The following is a 17,603-nucleotide window of genomic DNA, read 5'->3' on the forward strand; positions in this document are numbered from 1 at the left end:
AGTGATGATGTGTTAAAATTGGCAACTAGGGCCAAATTCCACCTTGGGACAACTCATTTGATGGAGATGATGATTGCATTAAATTCCTTTTTTTAGAGGGCCAAAATTGATATAAAGATCATCCAATTTGGACAAGTAGAAGTGTGTTTTTGAGTTTATGCCCACACATGTGCAAATTCTTCAGGTCGGCCACATCATCATGTAGGCTCATGAAGCCTAATGGACGTGACTCTTCACCCTCAACGACTTGTATAAATACAAATGCCCTCTCACCTCATTTGGCATCATCATCATCACACACATTTCTTCTCTCATTGGTTCGTACAACTATTGGGAAAATCTTCTCTCTCTCACACGTGTGGCAGAAGGACGAATTTTCTAAGCAAATTGTAGGGCCGAATTTCAGGATTGTTGCAAGAGTTTGACCAACTTTGACTCATCCTTTGACTGCGATTTTTATGGCAGAAGGACGAATTTTCTAGGCAAATTGTAGGGCCGAATTTTAGGATTGTTGCAAGATTTTGACCAACTTTGTCTGAGCACTTTGACTCATCCTTTGACTGCGATTTCGTTTTTGGTAGGGTGTACAGTTTGGCATGGGAATCGAGAATTTCTGGGCACTTTGACTGCAAGGTTGACCGTAGACCTGACTGCAGAGTTGACCAAGTTTGACCGCAATTTTCAAGACTATTTTGGGCTGACTTTGACCACCTTATCAGGCCGAGTTTGACTGGGTATGACCAAGCTCCAAAGAGGAAGATTTGCTGCTGCGTTGACCATCTTTGACTTTCTGGTTAGGGCTGAATTTGACTGCAAATTTGACAGGGCTATTTTGACTTGGATTTGGCAAGTCAACTTTGACCTTTTGTACTCTCTCTCTCTGTTGAACATTTTGATATAATAATAAGAAGAATTGATCAAAAGGTTTTCCCCACATTGGGGTTTTTCCCTGGCATCCGCCAAATCTGGTGTCCTCTTGTATTGGTTTGTCTTCTGCATTTTATTTTATGGTCTATCTACAGTTACTGTGAATGTGATTTATGGTTAATGTGATTGCTGTTGAAAAACTAAATTGAAATTGTCATTGGGCTGCTAAAGGAACATTGAAGTAATTGTGCTAAGCATAGAACATACTTTTGTTAACTAAAATTAACATGGTACCAGAGGTTAGGTGGAGACAAAGGTCAGGCAAGAGACATAAAAAAATCACTAAGGGAGAGCTGTTAGACAAGACTATTGGACTAACTTCAATGGCTACCACATCTTACCTCAAATCTAAGGATAAGCTCAAGGACAAATCTGACTATCATGCATGGAAGATGACTTTGGAAGAGCATGATGTCATGGACTATGTGCAGGGAAGAGTGGTGGAGCCTCCTTCAAATGCACTTGTTGCTGCAAAGACGAAGTACAAGAAAGGTGAGGTCAATGTTAAAAGAATTATCATATACTCTATTCAAAAGCATTTGGTTGCCTATATTTCTAATTTGGGAACATCCAAGGAGATGTATGATAAGCTGATTGGGATGTTCAAAGTAAGGAATGCAAATCAAATCCTCTTTCTCAAGAACAAGTTGAAGGTCATTAGGATGGATAAAGGGGAGTCTATCCATTCCTACTTTGTGAGGATCACACAAATCAAGAATGACCTTATATCTATTGGAGAAGTTATTGTTGACATGGAGCTCACTCTCATTGTACTTGGAAGTCTTTCCAGAGCATGGGATGTGTTTAACACAACCATTCTAAAAAATAATAGGATTCTTAGTTTCGATGAATTATTGGCCAGATGCACTCAAGTAGAGACGAGGATGATGGAGAGAGACAAGCCTTCAAATGGAAATGAACCTATTGCTTTCTTTTCTCATGCTAAGAGGAAGAATAATGTTGGTCCAAGGAGACAGGGTCAAGGGTTCAAGCAGGGATTCAAAGAAGGAAGAAAATGAAGGTGCTACAATTGTAACAAGTTCAACCACTATGCTAGAGAGTGTCCTCACAAGAAGAATTCTCCAAGGGATGATGACAACAACCACAACAATTTCAAAGGCAATGGCAATCAAAGGAACAATAGGTTCAACAATAAAGGAAAGAGGAATGCTCCCGCTGCTTGATATGGAAATGGTTGACCTCCCAAAAGGACGAGAAATTCCAGGTATGAGGAAAGTAATGTTGTAGAAAAACAAAAGGAATTTTATCTTATTTCCGCTCTATCTATTGCCTCTCCTCCGGATACTTTGGATCATTGGTTGATTGATAGTGGAGCCTCAAGGCACTTCACTGGGTACAAGGAGGCCCTCTCAAATTTGGTTGAAAAGAAGACTAATTTGGAGATCATACTTGGAGACAATGCCACCTACCCCGTGAAAGGGATAGGTACTGTCACTCTTCACTTAAATCAAGGTCAAACCATTCATCTACAAGAAGTATTGTATGTGCCCGATTTGAAGAAGAACCTGGTGTCTATTTTTGCGATGGAAGATAAAGGCTTCAAGTTATTATTCATTGATGGAAAGGTACATATTTGGCAAAGAAACCCTAAAGATGCATTTACACTTGGATTTAGAGTTGAGGTCTCTATCAAGTTGGAGGAAGTCCTTTGGGAGCCTTGACTTGCGTAATTCTCTTCAATTTGAATTATGCCACCGGGGTAAGGAAGATGGTCACAGGTGTGCCCGAGTTCAACATGAATCACGAAGGAGTTTGTCAGGGTTGTGCAACTGGGAAACTTACAAGGGGACCATTCCCTTCATGTGAAAGCAAAACTACTGATATTCTTCAATTGGTCCATTCTGACCTATATGGAACGCTGCTCGTAACGTCATTGGGAGGATACTTATACTATGCAATTTTTGTGGATGACTTCTCTCGCAAAACATGGATCTATTTCTTGAAGAAGAAGGATGAAGTGTTCAAATGGTTTCGTTCTTTCAAAGGCTTGGTTGAAAATCAAACAGGGAAGAAGATCAAAATATTGAGGACTGACAATGGAACTGAATATGAATCAAATGAATTGAATGACTTTTTGCAGAGACGCTGGTATTAAGAGGGAGACAACTGTTCCATACATTCCTGAGCAAAATGGAGTTGTTGAAAGAAAGAATCGAACAATCATGGAAGCCACCCGTGCCATGCTCCATGACCAAGGTCTACTGAATTTCTTATGGGGAGATGCTATCAACACTGCTGTGTATGTTCAAAATAGGAGCTCACATCAACCACTGAGGACTTCTACATGTGTTTTTGGTCAAAGTCCCCATTGAGGACTTCTAGGATTTATTCTGAGTCATTAGAGTCATTTTCCATTAAAAGAGACCCTTCTTAGGCTTTTGAATCATGTAAAAATAATTAATATTGAGTCAAATATGCTATTTGTTCCCTCCACACTAAGTTGGCCTCAAGGAGATCAAGTCAGCTTCAAGAAGGACAATTCGACCTCACTGGAAGGCTACATATACAAGGCAGTTCGAATTTGTTTGGAGCATTCACTCTCTCTCTCATAGTTCGATATCTAGAAGCAAGACGCTGGGAAATGCAAAGTTGAAGAAGAGCTGGAAAGGGGTTGAAAAAGAGTGTGAAATTTTGGAGGAAGGAGAAGACATCAAGATCGAAATTTTGGGCCATCTATCTCTCATGCAGGAGGAGTATCTAGAGAGATCAAAGTTTTCCTTTGTCTAGTCGATGCTGCTGCTGCCAGTTGTTGGGTCGAAGCTACTACTGCAAGTTGATGTTGCTAAGTTGAAGTTGCTATTGAAGGGTTATCATCTGCAAGAAGGATTGAGGGCTGACTTGGTGTGGAGGAAGTCTTTGTCTAGGTCAAGAGTCTTGGATTATCTCAAGAAGCTATTGAAGGAATAATTGTTGACTGGGTTTTCGCCTGGATAAGGGTTTTGCCCTGGCTGTCCGCCTACATCTGTTGTCCTTGTGCTATTGCGTTGGTAATTGCTTAATGAACTAAAAGATAAAAGAAGAACACAAATATAAAAGAACCACAAGTAATTATCTATATAAGAAAATCTTTTTGCCTTTCTGATTTTCTAACATGGAATCAGAGCTAAGGTGAAGAGGGAAAAAGGAAGTTTTGAAAATCTACTGAAAGGAATCTAAAGGATTGAACAAGGGATCATATAAGAAGCTCTTATAAGGGAAGAGACTCACTATCTTCAAAGACAATGTCTAACTCAATAAAGAGTGAGAACAAATTGGAAGGAGCATCAAATTATAGGGCATGGAAGAAAAGAATTGACCTCATTCTTGAAAAGAACAAGGTCTTATATTTGGTCAAAGGAAAGGTGAATAAACCTACCGAAGAATCTAGTGATGCAGATAAAGTGAAGTTTAGAGAGTCAGAAATATTGGCTATGACACTGATGGTAGAAAGCATATAGGACAATCTTGTCCTATACATTTCCAATATAGACCATGCTCAAGAAATGTATGTACTATGAAGCCTTATCAAAATTGTTCACTATCAAGAACATTGACCTTTGAAAATTGGGAATCCTGAATCCTATTGCAGCAATTGGAAATTATTCTCCTAATTGTTAATTAAATTTTAATAATTTATTGACTGTTTCCTACAACAAACACTGAATAACTCATGTTGCAACCTACACAAATAAAACTCCGGAAGAATAAACACTGGAAGAAATGCTAGCGCACACATAAAATGACACAATTATTTTTGGACCAATGTCCCTCGAAAAACCTAACTTGGGAAAATCGGTGCAACAATGAAGGTTTTATTTTATTAAGCAGCAGTGAAATCTGAGTACATATATGGATGCCCAACTGGCAATCAAAACAACAAGAAAAACTGAGCAAAACACTGAAGGGAATTACCCTTCTCCCACAAGCAATTTCTGGCTCGGCTTTCCCTATCAAAACTCGGCCTCCTAGAGCTCTGCGTGAGCCTCTGCGTTGCTCTGCGTAGTTGACTGAACGACTTGCTTCAGACTGGACTCTGATGAATTCGTTCTGCCTTTGGATGCAGAGGAAATCACCTCTCTGGCCCTCTGGGACTAAGAACGATTTTCCTTCTCCTAAATCGAACTGCCTTGCTAAAGCAACTGCGCTGCCCTTCAACGTTGCCTCTCTAGGATAATTCGGCTCTCTTGCTGTTGCCTCTCTGGATCTGGAAAATCTTTCCTCCGGATCACTGTCTTTGCCCCTCACTCACTACTTCGATCTCACTGGCTCTCTCTCCAGCAACTGACTGCTGCTACTCTGGAAATTGATCTGCTCATGAAATCGAACTGCTCAAGTGTCTTCTCCAAGTGCCCATCGACTTCTTCTTATAATCCTCTGTTGAGACTTCAACAACCAAGATTAAATTTTAATCAATGGCTAGGATTAACTTGAAGTCGATCTATGTGAGTTTTTAGAACATTCACACCTTGACTTAATTAATTATGATTAATTAGTCATATTCCCTAAGTTTAGACTTAGGAAATATTAAAAAACTGACTAATAATCTAATTAAGTCATTTCTAGGTGGAATTTCTAGAAACAATTTCTGGGTTTTGGAGATCTTATGTATTCTAGCCTCTCCACAAAATTTCAAGGCTAGAACACATCCGATGCTGCAAAAACCAACACTCCCTCTTGGCAAGGAATGTGTTCTAGTGCTCCACTACACCTTGTCTCTGTATCATTTCCTGTCACGTTGCTGATGTCCGGCTGCTGCTGCCCACCAACCACTACGCAACTCTGATATACACTGCATTTGTGCTGCTGTTGACTCTACTGAACTGCGGCCAACATTGCATCTGCACTACAACTCCCTCTCCATCTGTTGTTGCTGCAACTGAAAAACATCCTAAAAACTGTATCAACTGTGATCAGTATGATGCATCTATCACTCGAGTCTTTGATTGCTGCTAGTATCTGCGTTGTCACTGAGGAATCTGCGCTGCTGTTGACTCTGCACAGTGCCCACTGCACTGCTATCAACTTTGCACTGCGCTCCCCAACGTCTCACTGTTACTAGTCTGCACTGTCAGTCGGCCTCTGACTGCATCTATTTCCATTGATCCATCCTGCTACTGAATACTGTGGGCCCCTGTAGTAAGTTATTGATCCAAGAGGTGGACCTCCTCAAGGAACTTGCCCATCTGTAGAACTCTGGGGCTACAACACCAAATCTCCCCACTTCCTGGAGGTATATCAACAAACATGGTGAAGTCTTCCTCCAGCCTTCAGGACAACCTATCGATCTCTGTTGATGCTGCTTGCTGGTCCTGCTTTGTCCTTCTTCATGAGAGGACACTGGGTACTGTAGTGACCGACCTCACCACATCTGAAGCACTTGACCTTCCACAGGTCCTTCTTCTTCTTTTGCTGCTCCCCCTGTCCCTGACTGGGACCCTTAGATGCGAGGTCCCCATTCTCCTCCTCCTTCACCTGCTTCTATCCACTGCTGCTGCCACTGATGGAGCTCTTTAAAAGAGCTCGTCTCAACTCCTCTTGCTGCAAATCAGACTGCATTCTGCCCCTACTTAGCAAGGTATCTTTGCCCAAGATTTGGACAAACACGTGTCACTCCTCGAAGACACTATTTAGTGCCAATCGCACTAGCTCTATGGGTTGAGGCGTTGCCTCAACAACTAACAATTGGTTTCGGACCTCCTGAATCCTAGTGAGGAATGGGTCTATGCCTTCCCCTTTTTGCATCCTGATAAGCTTGAACTTCTCCTCGAGGTACATCTTCTGCTGCTCGGAAGCTCCTTGGTACAACGTGGAAAGTGTATCCCACATCTCTTTGGTTGTTCCCTTGGCCGCTATGGGTGATACAACATGATCCCGAACACAATCTAGGATCAATCTCTTCGCTCGCGCCATCTTCTTTCTGTACTCCTTCAGTTGATCTGCATCCTGGGGTACTGCTACCACTGCATCAATATATGGCTTCAGGCCATATTCATCTAGAACTAAGTTGCAGGAAATGTTGGAGAAGGGTCCGTTTCCGGCCAGAAACGAAACAGAAACGAGAAAACTCGTACAGTATGGCCTGAAAACGCGTTTTTGGCCGTACTGGCTCGTTTCTTGAGGAGGAAACGTGGCCAGTACGACCAAAAGCGCGTTTCCAGGTCGTACAACGGACTTTCCTCTTCTAAATTGACTTCTTGTATTTTATTTTTATTTTTTAGCTTCTAATTTTTTATTGGGCGACTAAAATATCTGCTGGATGCCTCTCAAGTTATAAAAAAGAGGATTTTTTTGAGTGGGGCAGCCTAATGTTCAAGCCCATGGCCCTGGTGTTGATATGCAGTTCATGGTAATGTTAAATTCTCAAAGTAAAAGTGACATTCTCCTTTATTTTTCATTTTCATCCTTTTACTTAAATTTTTAACATTACCATGAAATGACTCGGGATGTTTGAGAGTGGTTTCGCCCTCATTGGATTTCATATGAAGAAAGTAGAATTTTAGATCTCACTCAAAATCCATCAGACTTATCTGTTTTTCAGGATTTCAGGATTGGGGGGAGTGCAATGTTTCCATTGGCTTTTGTCATGTACTAGGGTATGGAACTTGTATTTAATCAAGAGAACCAAGCCCTCTATGCAGAGGAGACTCCCAATAATCAAGAGCACGTAGGACACTAGGGTATGGAACTTTACTTAATCAAGAGCACTAAGGTTGTTCGACTATGTAGGAGGAGACTCCCAATCAAGCACGAGACAAGAAATTAGAAATTTCTCGAGGCCAATTTTGGATATTGCTATTTTCATTATGTGATCATTCATGAGTAAATGTGATGTAAATTTAGAGACTTCTAGTTTATGCATTGACAATTTAATCATAATGTAATAAATTAGAATGTGTCATATATGCTTTATGATTGTACATATTTCTTAAATGTCTTAATATATATATATATATATAGATCGCGTTTCCCCGTTTCCAAAATTTGGGGGGGTCATGTTTCGTACCGGTGCCCATTTTGGAAACTCGTACCAGTTTCCCCGTTTCGTGCAACTAAGATCTAGAAGGAAAGACATCCTTGCCTTCCAGATGACATAGTTGGAAGCTCCATCCAACTTGTCCTTCTCTCGAAGTCCAGCAGTGGCCATCTCAACAAAATGTTGAAAATCTCCTCTTCCCTTCTGCTCAATTGCTGCTAGGCTATTCGCACTCCTTCTAGAGTGAGTAACTATGATCACAACGACTGCTGATTTGCAAGGGAAATCGAACTTCTTGAGACTAGAAGTTCACTGAGGAAAATTTTCCCTCAGTGTGTGCTCTTCTTCCACCTGACGGTAGCTTTGCTCTAGCAAACTGTCGCAAAAACTACTGTGTCCAACTAGAGATCTTCTCTGTGAAAATACTAGGTTGTTCCCTCTGCCTTTGGAATCCCTCAATCTGGAGAGATCGAATTTTTATGCCCCTCTCTCAGAAAAATCGAATCTCCTCAAGAAATTCGGCCTCTTGGCAAAGTGACTACGTTACCTTCTGGGGTTTCGATTTGCTGCTCACACTGAATAGTGAAACTCCTCCTTCCTTCGCTACTGAGCTCTTCGGCTGATCATCTGCGCTCTGATACCATGTGAAAACTCGGAATCCTGAATCCTATTGCAGCAACTGGAAGTTAATGGAAGTTATTCTCCTAGTTGTTAATTAAATTTTAACAATTTATTTACTATAATGCACTGCAAAAACCCCCAATACTTAATTCAAAGAGTGAAGGGAACTCTACTTGAATGGTTCATGAGGCACAATACTTGTTAAGGTTTTGCAAATGGGGTGGCAAGCTAAGTGGGCTTGATTGTGGGGAAAACTCCACAGTTAAGTGGGCTTGATTGTGGGGAAAACTCCATAGTTAAGTGGGCTTGAGCCAAAGGCGATCTGGGATGTGTGACCTCTTAGGAAGTCCTGATTACTGGGTGTAACCCCCGAAAGTGATGATTGACGCTATGTGATTTATTTCATTAGTTTCAATCCCATTTCTTCACCCCTGTGAGCATCACCCGATGCAATGAGTGCTAAGTGGACTATTCAAAAATCATGAGAAATTAGTTAGTTACGACTACCTCTCATGGAAATGGTCATACATGAATGACTTACTTAATGTAGTTGAATCCCAAAAAATGATATCTAATATAATGCACTGCGAAAACCCACAATACTTAATTCAAAGAGTGAAGGGAACTCTACTTGAATGGTTCATGAGGAACAATACTTGCTAAGGTTTTGCAAATGGGGTAGCAAGCTAAGTGGGCTTGATTGTGGGGAAAACTCCACAGTTAAGCGCTCTTGAGCCAGAGGCGATTTGGGATGGGTGACCTCCTGGGAAGTCCTAGTTACTGGGTGTAAGCCCCGAAAGTGATGATTGATGCTATGTGATTTATTTCACTAGTTTCAATCCCACTTCTTCACACCTGTGAGCATCACCTGATGCAATGAGTGCTAAGTGGACTATTCAAAAATCATGAGAAATCAGTCAGTTATGACTACCTCTCATGGAAATGGTCATACATGAATGACTTACTTAACGCCGTTGAATCCCAAAAAATGATATCTGATTTATTTACTATTTCCTACAACAAATACTGAATAACTCATAGTGCAACCTACACAAATAAAACTGCAGAAGAATAAACGCTGGAAGAAATGTTAGCAAACACACATAAAATGACACAACTATTTTTGACTAATGTCCCCCAAAAAACCCAACTTGGGAAAACCAGTGCACCAGTGAGGGTTTTATTTTATTAAGCAACAGTGAAATTTGAGTACATCTGTGGATGCTCAATTGACAATCCAAACAACAAGAAAAACTGAGCAAAATACTGAAGGGAAATTACCCTTCTCCCACAAGCAATCTCTAGCTCGACTTTCCTTATCAAAACTCGACTTCTTGGAGCTCTACGTCAGCCTCTGCGCTACTCTGCGTAGCTGGCTGAATGACTTGCTTTGGACTAGGCTCTGATGAAGTCATTCTACCTCTGGATGCTGAGGAAATTGCCTCTCCGGCCCTTTGGGACTGGGAACGATTTTCGTTCCTCCAAATCAAACTGCCTTGCTGAAGCAACTGCGCTGCCCTTCAGTGCTACCTCTTTGGGATAATTCGGCTCTCTTGCTGCTGCTTCTCTGGATCTGGAAAATCTTTCGTTCAGATCACTGTCTCTGCCCTTCACTCACTGCTTCGATCTCACTGGCTCTCTCTTCGGCAACTAACTGTTGTTACTCTGGAAATCAATTTGCTCATTAAATCAAATTGCTCAAGTGTCTACTCCAAGTGCCCATCGACTTCTTCTTATAATCTTCTGTTGAGACTTCAACGACCAAGATTAGATCTTAATCGACGGCTAGGATTAACTTGAAGTCGATCCGTGTGAGCTTCTAGAACATTCACACCTTGACTTAATTAATTAGGATTAATTAGTCATATTCCCTAAGTTTAGACTTAGGAAATATTTAAAAACTGACTAATAATCTAATTAAGTAATTTTTAGGCGGAATTTTCAGAAACGATTTCTGGGTTTTGAAGATCTCATGTATAGTAGCTTGTCCACAAATTTCAAGGCTAGAACATATCCAATGCTTACAAAAACTAACATGGTCAAGTAGCAAGTTTGAAGAATGAATTAAGGACTACAAAAATGACGAAGGATGACACTGTGGCTTCCTTGTTTGTAAGGATATCTAGAAGTAGAGACGAACTTCAAGCCATAGATGAAATTGTACCGGAAAAGGAGCTAGTAAACTACATTATTGGGATTGCCACCTACTTGGATTTCTTTTGCTTGAGGTCTCAACAACTAGAACGAAGCTTTTAGCTTCGAGCAATTATGGAATGCTTGTAGCCAAGAAGAAATGAGAATCTCATTAGTATCCAACAATGAAGAAGAAAAGGTTTCAAATGCATACTCCACTTCTCACAAGAAAGGAAACTTCAAGAAGTCAAAAGGGCCAAGAAGGAAGGTCGATATGTCCAAAATAGAATGCTACCAATGTCACAAAATGGGTCACTATAGAAGTGACTGTCCTGACAATCCGAAGAACAAGAAAAGAAACAAAGACCAAGCTAATGTTGTTGAAGAAGGATCTCCAAAGAAGAATAAACCCGAAGAACTGGATATAAGGGACTTACACTACTAAGTCCTTTGATCTAAGCCTTAGATATTTCATTGTTTGATTTCTAGTATTTGTAGGTTTAACATATTTTGGAAAAGCATTTTTGATTGGTTTTTATAAGATTATATATATCCCTCAAGCTTGGAGGGAGCCCTCACGAACTTCTAAAGATAAGTATCTTATTACCTTTTCATTTTTAGTTTTCCTTACTTATCCAATTTTGCTTTGCATTAAATACTAATCACATTTCTATTCATATTTTCCTTGTTTAGGACAAACTTGCTGAAAGCTCAAGGATTATGGAAGAAGGCCTCACAAGACAAAGCATTGGAATTACAAGGTCTGTTAAGAAACAAAAAGGTATGTCTTGAACTACAAGTTTTTGCTCTTTTCATATTCATTCTTGATAAACTATTACTAACATCATTGTGTCTAGCTTTCTTGAATCTTAAAGGTTCTTGATTGGGTGATTCATCATTAGATAAATCTACCCTCCTCATATCTTTGGTAATGGTTACTCTTGTGGAACCCTAGAAAGGTTCTCTGTGAAAAACTAACTTAGCTATATGTCGATGATAATGTGTGAAACCCTATCCTACTTAAATGTTTGATGCTTTGATGAAGTCATGTTTGGGGTTTTGGTATGGTTATGATAACGCTAACTTGTTAGGGTTGAATGGTGATGACTGAAATCTCAAACCTTTGAAGTTTTAGTAAATTAGGGTTTGCTGTGTCATGTATTGAAACCATAGATCATTAGGGTTTAGTGGGGTTTATAAGCAAGACCCTTATTTTAGATAGAGTCCTAGAAGTGAAATTCCTAAGTATATGTGTGTTTGTCCGATTGAAACCCTAGGCTGATCAAGTATATTATATGTCTAACTTTAATATATTGAAATTTCTGTCATTGGGTTTGACTAACACATGTTATGATATGCTTGTGCTTGATGATGGAATCGTAGATATATGTGTTGACCTAATTGTTGATGGTCATGAGTCCTAGGGTTTGGAACTAAGCACTAGTCGAAGTTTGATTCTCTAGGATGATAGTATTTGTGAATTCCAGGGTATTGTGACTAAACCTTAGTAGAAGTTCATTTCTCTAATATATGATAACAGTGTGATAATTTGAGATCTATGAAAGATTGTTGAAATCTGAATTTGAGTTGTGATTGGTTTTAAATGTTGGAGCTTAATGACTCATGTATGAAATGTAGGATCTTGCACTAAATCCTATTGGAAGTCTAACATATGAGTTCTAAAGATTGTAGAACAATATTTGTTTGAATTGCTTCTAGGGTTTACAATATTTTGTAGTAGGGTATGTCATACCTTTGGAAGAAATATTGAAGCCTTAGATATAATGAAGTTTGTTATCTTGATTAAGGTACTTGAAGTCTTGATGATAAAATCTAGGGTTTATGACAAAACACCAGAATGTAATTGAAGTATAAAACTATGCGATTTTTGTTTATAAACCTAACTAAGTTTAGGTATTTAAAGTTGAATTCACTATTATATGACTCTGATATGGTTAAATTCATGCTTCTATAGATTTGGTTGTACTTGCTATCTAAGTTATGCAGGTACATAATTTTCAAGATGGTGAAGATGCTCGTAAATAAAGTTAATATGATAAGCATGACGAAGAAAGTTATATGAATGATGATGGTCATGATAACTCTGATAAGAAGGATGGAAGCCATGAAGGATTCTCCGATGTCGTAGAAAAGGTGGAATCTCCCTAAGTTAAGAGGGAGCTTGGATGAAAGGAATCTCCCCAGTTGAGAGGGAGGGCATATCATAGTCATGATGGACACCTCGAAAGAAGAAATTGGAGAATGTATTTTGAGGGGCTGCTGAGATAAGAAAAGCTGGATCTGTTTGCAGAATATGTTGCTGCATGTGAAGTAAGAAAAGAAGATGTATGATTGAGGAATCTTCTGTCAAGATTTGTTTGAAAGACCTACTGTGATAAATTGAGAAGCAACATCAAGTTGTCTGAAAGACCTCAGAGGTTTGTGTTTACTTATGTACATTTAAAAATTTGTTACAGATTGGGGTTGTGTTTGTACAGGTAAATCTCTCGGAGGTTTGATAGCATGCTGGTTACACGAGAGAGATTTGTTACTGATGTATTTGATCGGGGAGCATTTGTTATCGATCACAATAATCAAGAGTGTTGAGGCTTTGTGTGTAAGGCACATTGCCTAGGAGGACATTTGGCGGACACTTTGTGTTGATGTCTAGATCCCAAAGTAGGGAGGGTGGTGTTGGTCATAGAGCTTTGATCTCGGATACACACCTGGATCCCGAAGTAGGGAGGATGGCATTGATTGTAGAGCTCTGACCTCCGATACGCACCTAGATTCCTGGGTTGATGGTTAACAAGTAAGCCTGATGATACCTAGAAAGGCTGAAAGCTTTAGTCCATCTTAGTCCCACTTGAATACATTGCCTTGGTCAGGAATCTAGTCTGTGGCATCGTGAGTGCCTAAACTATTGAAGGACCTGGGATAGATTGCTGTGGTCAGGAATCTAGTCCATGGCATTGCGGTGCCTAAAATTCTTCATGGTTCATGTGTTTTGAGATCTTCCTTGTACTTGTTATGATGAATACCTCCCTAGTTAAGAGGGAGTGTTGAAATATGTAACTAGGTTTGGCTTTTCATAAATGTATTTGAGTCACAATGAAATGTATTTATCAAAAGAATGAAGAAAATATTATTATTATTATTATTATGACTTATTAAAGCATGGGTTTCATGCTTGGGTCATAATGTTTTAGGTCAAAGTCCCCATTGAGGATTTCTAGGATTTATTTTAAGTCATTAGAGCCTTTGTCCATTAAAAAAGACCCTTCTTGGGCTTTTGAATCATGTAAAAGGAATTAATATTGAGTCAAATATGCTATTTGTTCCCTCCACACCAAGTTGGCCTCAAGGAAATTAAGTCGGCTTCAAGAAGGACAATTCCACTTCAGTGGAAGGCTATATATACAAGGCAATTCAAATTCATTTGGATCATTCACTCTCTCTCTCATAGTTCGATATCCAGAAGCAAGAAGCTGGGAAATGCGAAGTTGAAGAAGAGCTGGAAAGGGGCTGAAAAAGAGTGCGAAAATTTAGAGGAAGGAAGAAGACATCAAGATTGAAATTTGGGCAATTATTTCTCAGTTAGGATGAGTATCTAGAGAGATCGAAGTTTTCCTTTGTCTAGTCGAAGCTGCTGCTGCTACTAGTTGTTGGGTCAAAGCTACTACTACAAGTTGATGCTGCGAAGTCGAAGTTACTATTGAAGGGTTATCATCTACAAGAAGGATTGAGGGCTGACTTGGTGTGGAGGAAGTCTTTGTCTAGGTCAAGAGTTTTGGATTATCTCAAGAAACTATTGAAGGAAGAATTGTTGGCTGGGTTTCCCCCTAGATAGGGGTTTTGCCCTGGCTGTCCACTTACATCTGTTGTCCTTGTGCTATTGCTTTGGTAGTTGCTTGATGAAGTAAAAGATAAAAGAACACAAAGATAAAATAATCACAAGTAATTATCTATATAAGAAAATCATTTTGCCTTTCTGATTTTCTAACACGAAGACATTTTCACTTGTAAGAAACTTGATGTTTCTCATTTTAGAATATTTGGTTGTCCCGTGTATTTTCATGTGTTGAAAGAGAAAAGAAACAAGTTAGAAGCATCTGGGAAGAAAGGTATATTTGTGGGCTACAGTGAAAATTCAAAGGCATATAGAATCTATGTGCCTGGACAAAGAGATGTGGAAGTTAGCCATGATGTCACCTTCGATGAAGACACTGCCCTTGGGAAGGCCAAAGATCTCCCCATTCCAAGGAAGGATAATGATGATGTTGCAAAAAAGCAAGATGAACCTCCAACAGATGAGCCTATGCCCGATGTTGAAGGCTCGATGGATCCCATTGATCCACCTCCTGGTGATCCCTCTACCTCAAGAAAAATACCTTTGTGGCTCAAAGATACTCTCGAAGATGCTGAAAGACATATTTCTCCAAGAGGGACATTCCGTGAAAGTAAGAAGCCGAACAGGTATCAAGGGTACTTAGTTGCTATGAGTACTATTGTTCAATTTGAGCCATGTACGTTCGAAGAAGCTGTAAAACTCCAAGTCTGGAAGGATGCGATGAATGAGGAATATGAATCTATCATGAAAAATGATGTCTGGGATGTGGTGCCTAGACCGAAGGACAAGTCCGTAGTCACCTCAAAATGGCTATACAAAATTAAACATGGAGCTGATGGGAGTGCTGAAAAATATAAGGCCAAGTTTGTTGCTTGAGGCTTCTCTCAAAAGGAAGGAGTGGACTATGACGAGATATTTGCACCGATTGCTCGATATACCACTATCCGATCGATTATTGCTCTCGCTGCCTCTCAAGGATGGAGCCTACATCAAATGGACATTAAGATTGTTTTCTTGCATGGCTCGCTTAAGGAGGAAGTCTACTTGGAACAACCTTAGGGGTTCGAAGTACAAGATTGAAGGACACATGTATGCAGGTTGAAGAAAGCCCTCTATGGGTTGAAGCAAGCCCCTAGGGCTTGGTATGAGAGGATTGATAGCTATCTTATGAAGCTGGGATTTACAAGGAGCGATGTTGATCCTAACCTATACTTCAAGGTTGAAAAGGACATGCCTCTCATTTTGGTCCTTTATGTAGATGATCTCTTTCTAACAGGTGCAAACCCTCTCATTTATCAATGCAAGAGGGAGTTCGCTTCTGAATTCGAAATGACGGACCTAGGTCTGATGCATTACTTCCTAGGCCTAAAGATCTGGCAAAATCCAGGTGAGATTTTCCTTTCTCAATGAAAATGCATTGTGAAGCTGCTCGAGAGATGTGGGATGGTTGATTGTAAGTTTGTGTCTACTCCGATGGAACTCAACTTCAAGAAGCTATGCGGAAGTGCTGCTGGTTCCGAATTGGCAAACCCTTTTGAGTATTGACAACTTGTGGGGACCCTGATGTTCTTGGTTAACTCTTGTTTAGACATATGCTTCGCTGTAAATATGTTGAATCAATTTATGGTTGAGCCTTATCACATACATTGGATTGCTGCTAAGAATCTCCCGAGACATCTTTGTGGCATAATCAACAATGGACTGAGATACACTGCTAAGAATTTGAGGCTACATGGATATACTGACGCTGATTGGGCTGGCAGTGTGGTGTATCGTAAAAGAACATTTGGATGTTGCTTCTCATTAGGTTCTGTATCAATTTCTTGGATGAGCGGGAAGCAAAAATCGGTTGCTCTAAGCGTCGCCGAAGCCGAATACATTGTTGTTAGTATGGCCTGTTGTGAAGCTATTTGGTCGAGGAAGCTCTTTAGTGAGCTATTTAAGCATTTGCTGGATACCACTATGATTTACTGCGACAATTAGAGTGGGATTCACCTTTCAGAGAATCCTGTGTTCCATGGGCGCTCCAAGCACATTGATATCAAGTACCACTTTATCCAGGATATGGTACAATGGGGAGCAATAAGTCTTCAACACACCAGGGCTGATGAGAACCTACAAACATTCTCATGAAGCCCTTAGGGAAGGTCAAATTCTTAGCCTTCTGAGAGAGACTTGGAGTCGTGGAAAGATCCTCCCATGAGGATCCCTCTATATTGAGCTCTGGGAGCTCCTGGGGGTTTGGGGTACTTCTTGGAGCTATGAGTAGAAGGAAGAATTTTCTGGGCAAATTGTAGGGCTGAATTTCAGGACTGTTGCAGGAGTTTGACTAGTGTTGACCAAGCACTTTGACTCATCCTTTCACTATGATTTTTGTGGGAAAATTCCGCTTTTGGCAGGCCGTATAATTTGGCACAAGAACCGAGAATTTCTTGGCACTTTGATCGTAGGGTTGACTGCAGGGTTGATCGCAGACTCGACTGTAGAGTTGACCAGTTTGACCGCAGTTTTCAAGACTGTTTTGGGCTGAATTTGACCACCTTATTAGTTTGAGTTTGACTGGGTATGATCGAGCTCCAAAGAGGAAGATTTACTGCTGCGTTGACCATCTTTGAATTTTTGCTTAGGGCTAAATTTGACTGCAGATTTGACAGGGCTGTTTTGACTTGGATTTGGCAAGTCAACTTTGACCTTTTGTACTCTCTCTGCTGAACATTTTGATATAACAATAACAAGAATTGATCAAAGGGTTTTCCCCACATTGGGGTTTTTCCCTGGCATCCTCCAAATCTGGGGTCCTCTTGTCTTGGATTGTCTTATGCATTTTATTTTATGTTTTATCTACAATTATTGTCAATGTGATTGCTATTGGAAAACTAAATTGAAATTGTCATTGGGTTGCTAAAGGAACATTGAAGTAATTGTGCTAAGCATAGAACATATCATTGTTAACTAAAATTAGCATGATGAAAAGAAAGAATGGAGTGATCCTCCTTTTATATGAGTTCTATCACATCCATTAATCCAACTAAAAGCCCTATCACAACTTTGATCTCGAGTAAAATGAAGTAAATGGCTTATAAGCCAACCCAATTGCTC

At 40.0% G+C, this 17,603-nt stretch overlaps 1 protein-coding gene across 2 annotated transcripts in view; it reads left to right on the top strand.

Moving 5' to 3' along the window:
• LOC149212046 (valine-tRNA ligase) overlaps positions 1–17,603 on the top strand; it is a 113,306-nt gene that overhangs the window by 17,847 nt on the left and 77,856 nt on the right. Inside the window, exon 2 of one of the 2 annotated variants that reach the window (XM_089391663.1) lies at positions 11,348–11,435. The exons of the other annotated variant lie outside the window; for it this stretch is intronic. Within the exon in view, the coding sequence (XP_089247789.1) occupies positions 11,375–11,435 (61 nt within the window). The 5' untranslated portion in view covers positions 11,348–11,374. The remainder of the gene's footprint in view (positions 1–11,347; positions 11,436–17,603) is intronic. 2 annotated transcript variants of the gene reach the window in all.

The sequence above is a fragment of the Pinus tabuliformis genome, chromosome 1_1, assembly GCF_031772625.1.
Source record: "Pinus tabuliformis cultivar Carrire ecotype Pingquan chromosome 1_1, CPIR1, whole genome shotgun sequence".
Classification (NCBI taxonomy): domain Eukaryota; kingdom Viridiplantae; phylum Streptophyta; class Pinopsida; order Pinales; family Pinaceae; genus Pinus; species Pinus tabuliformis.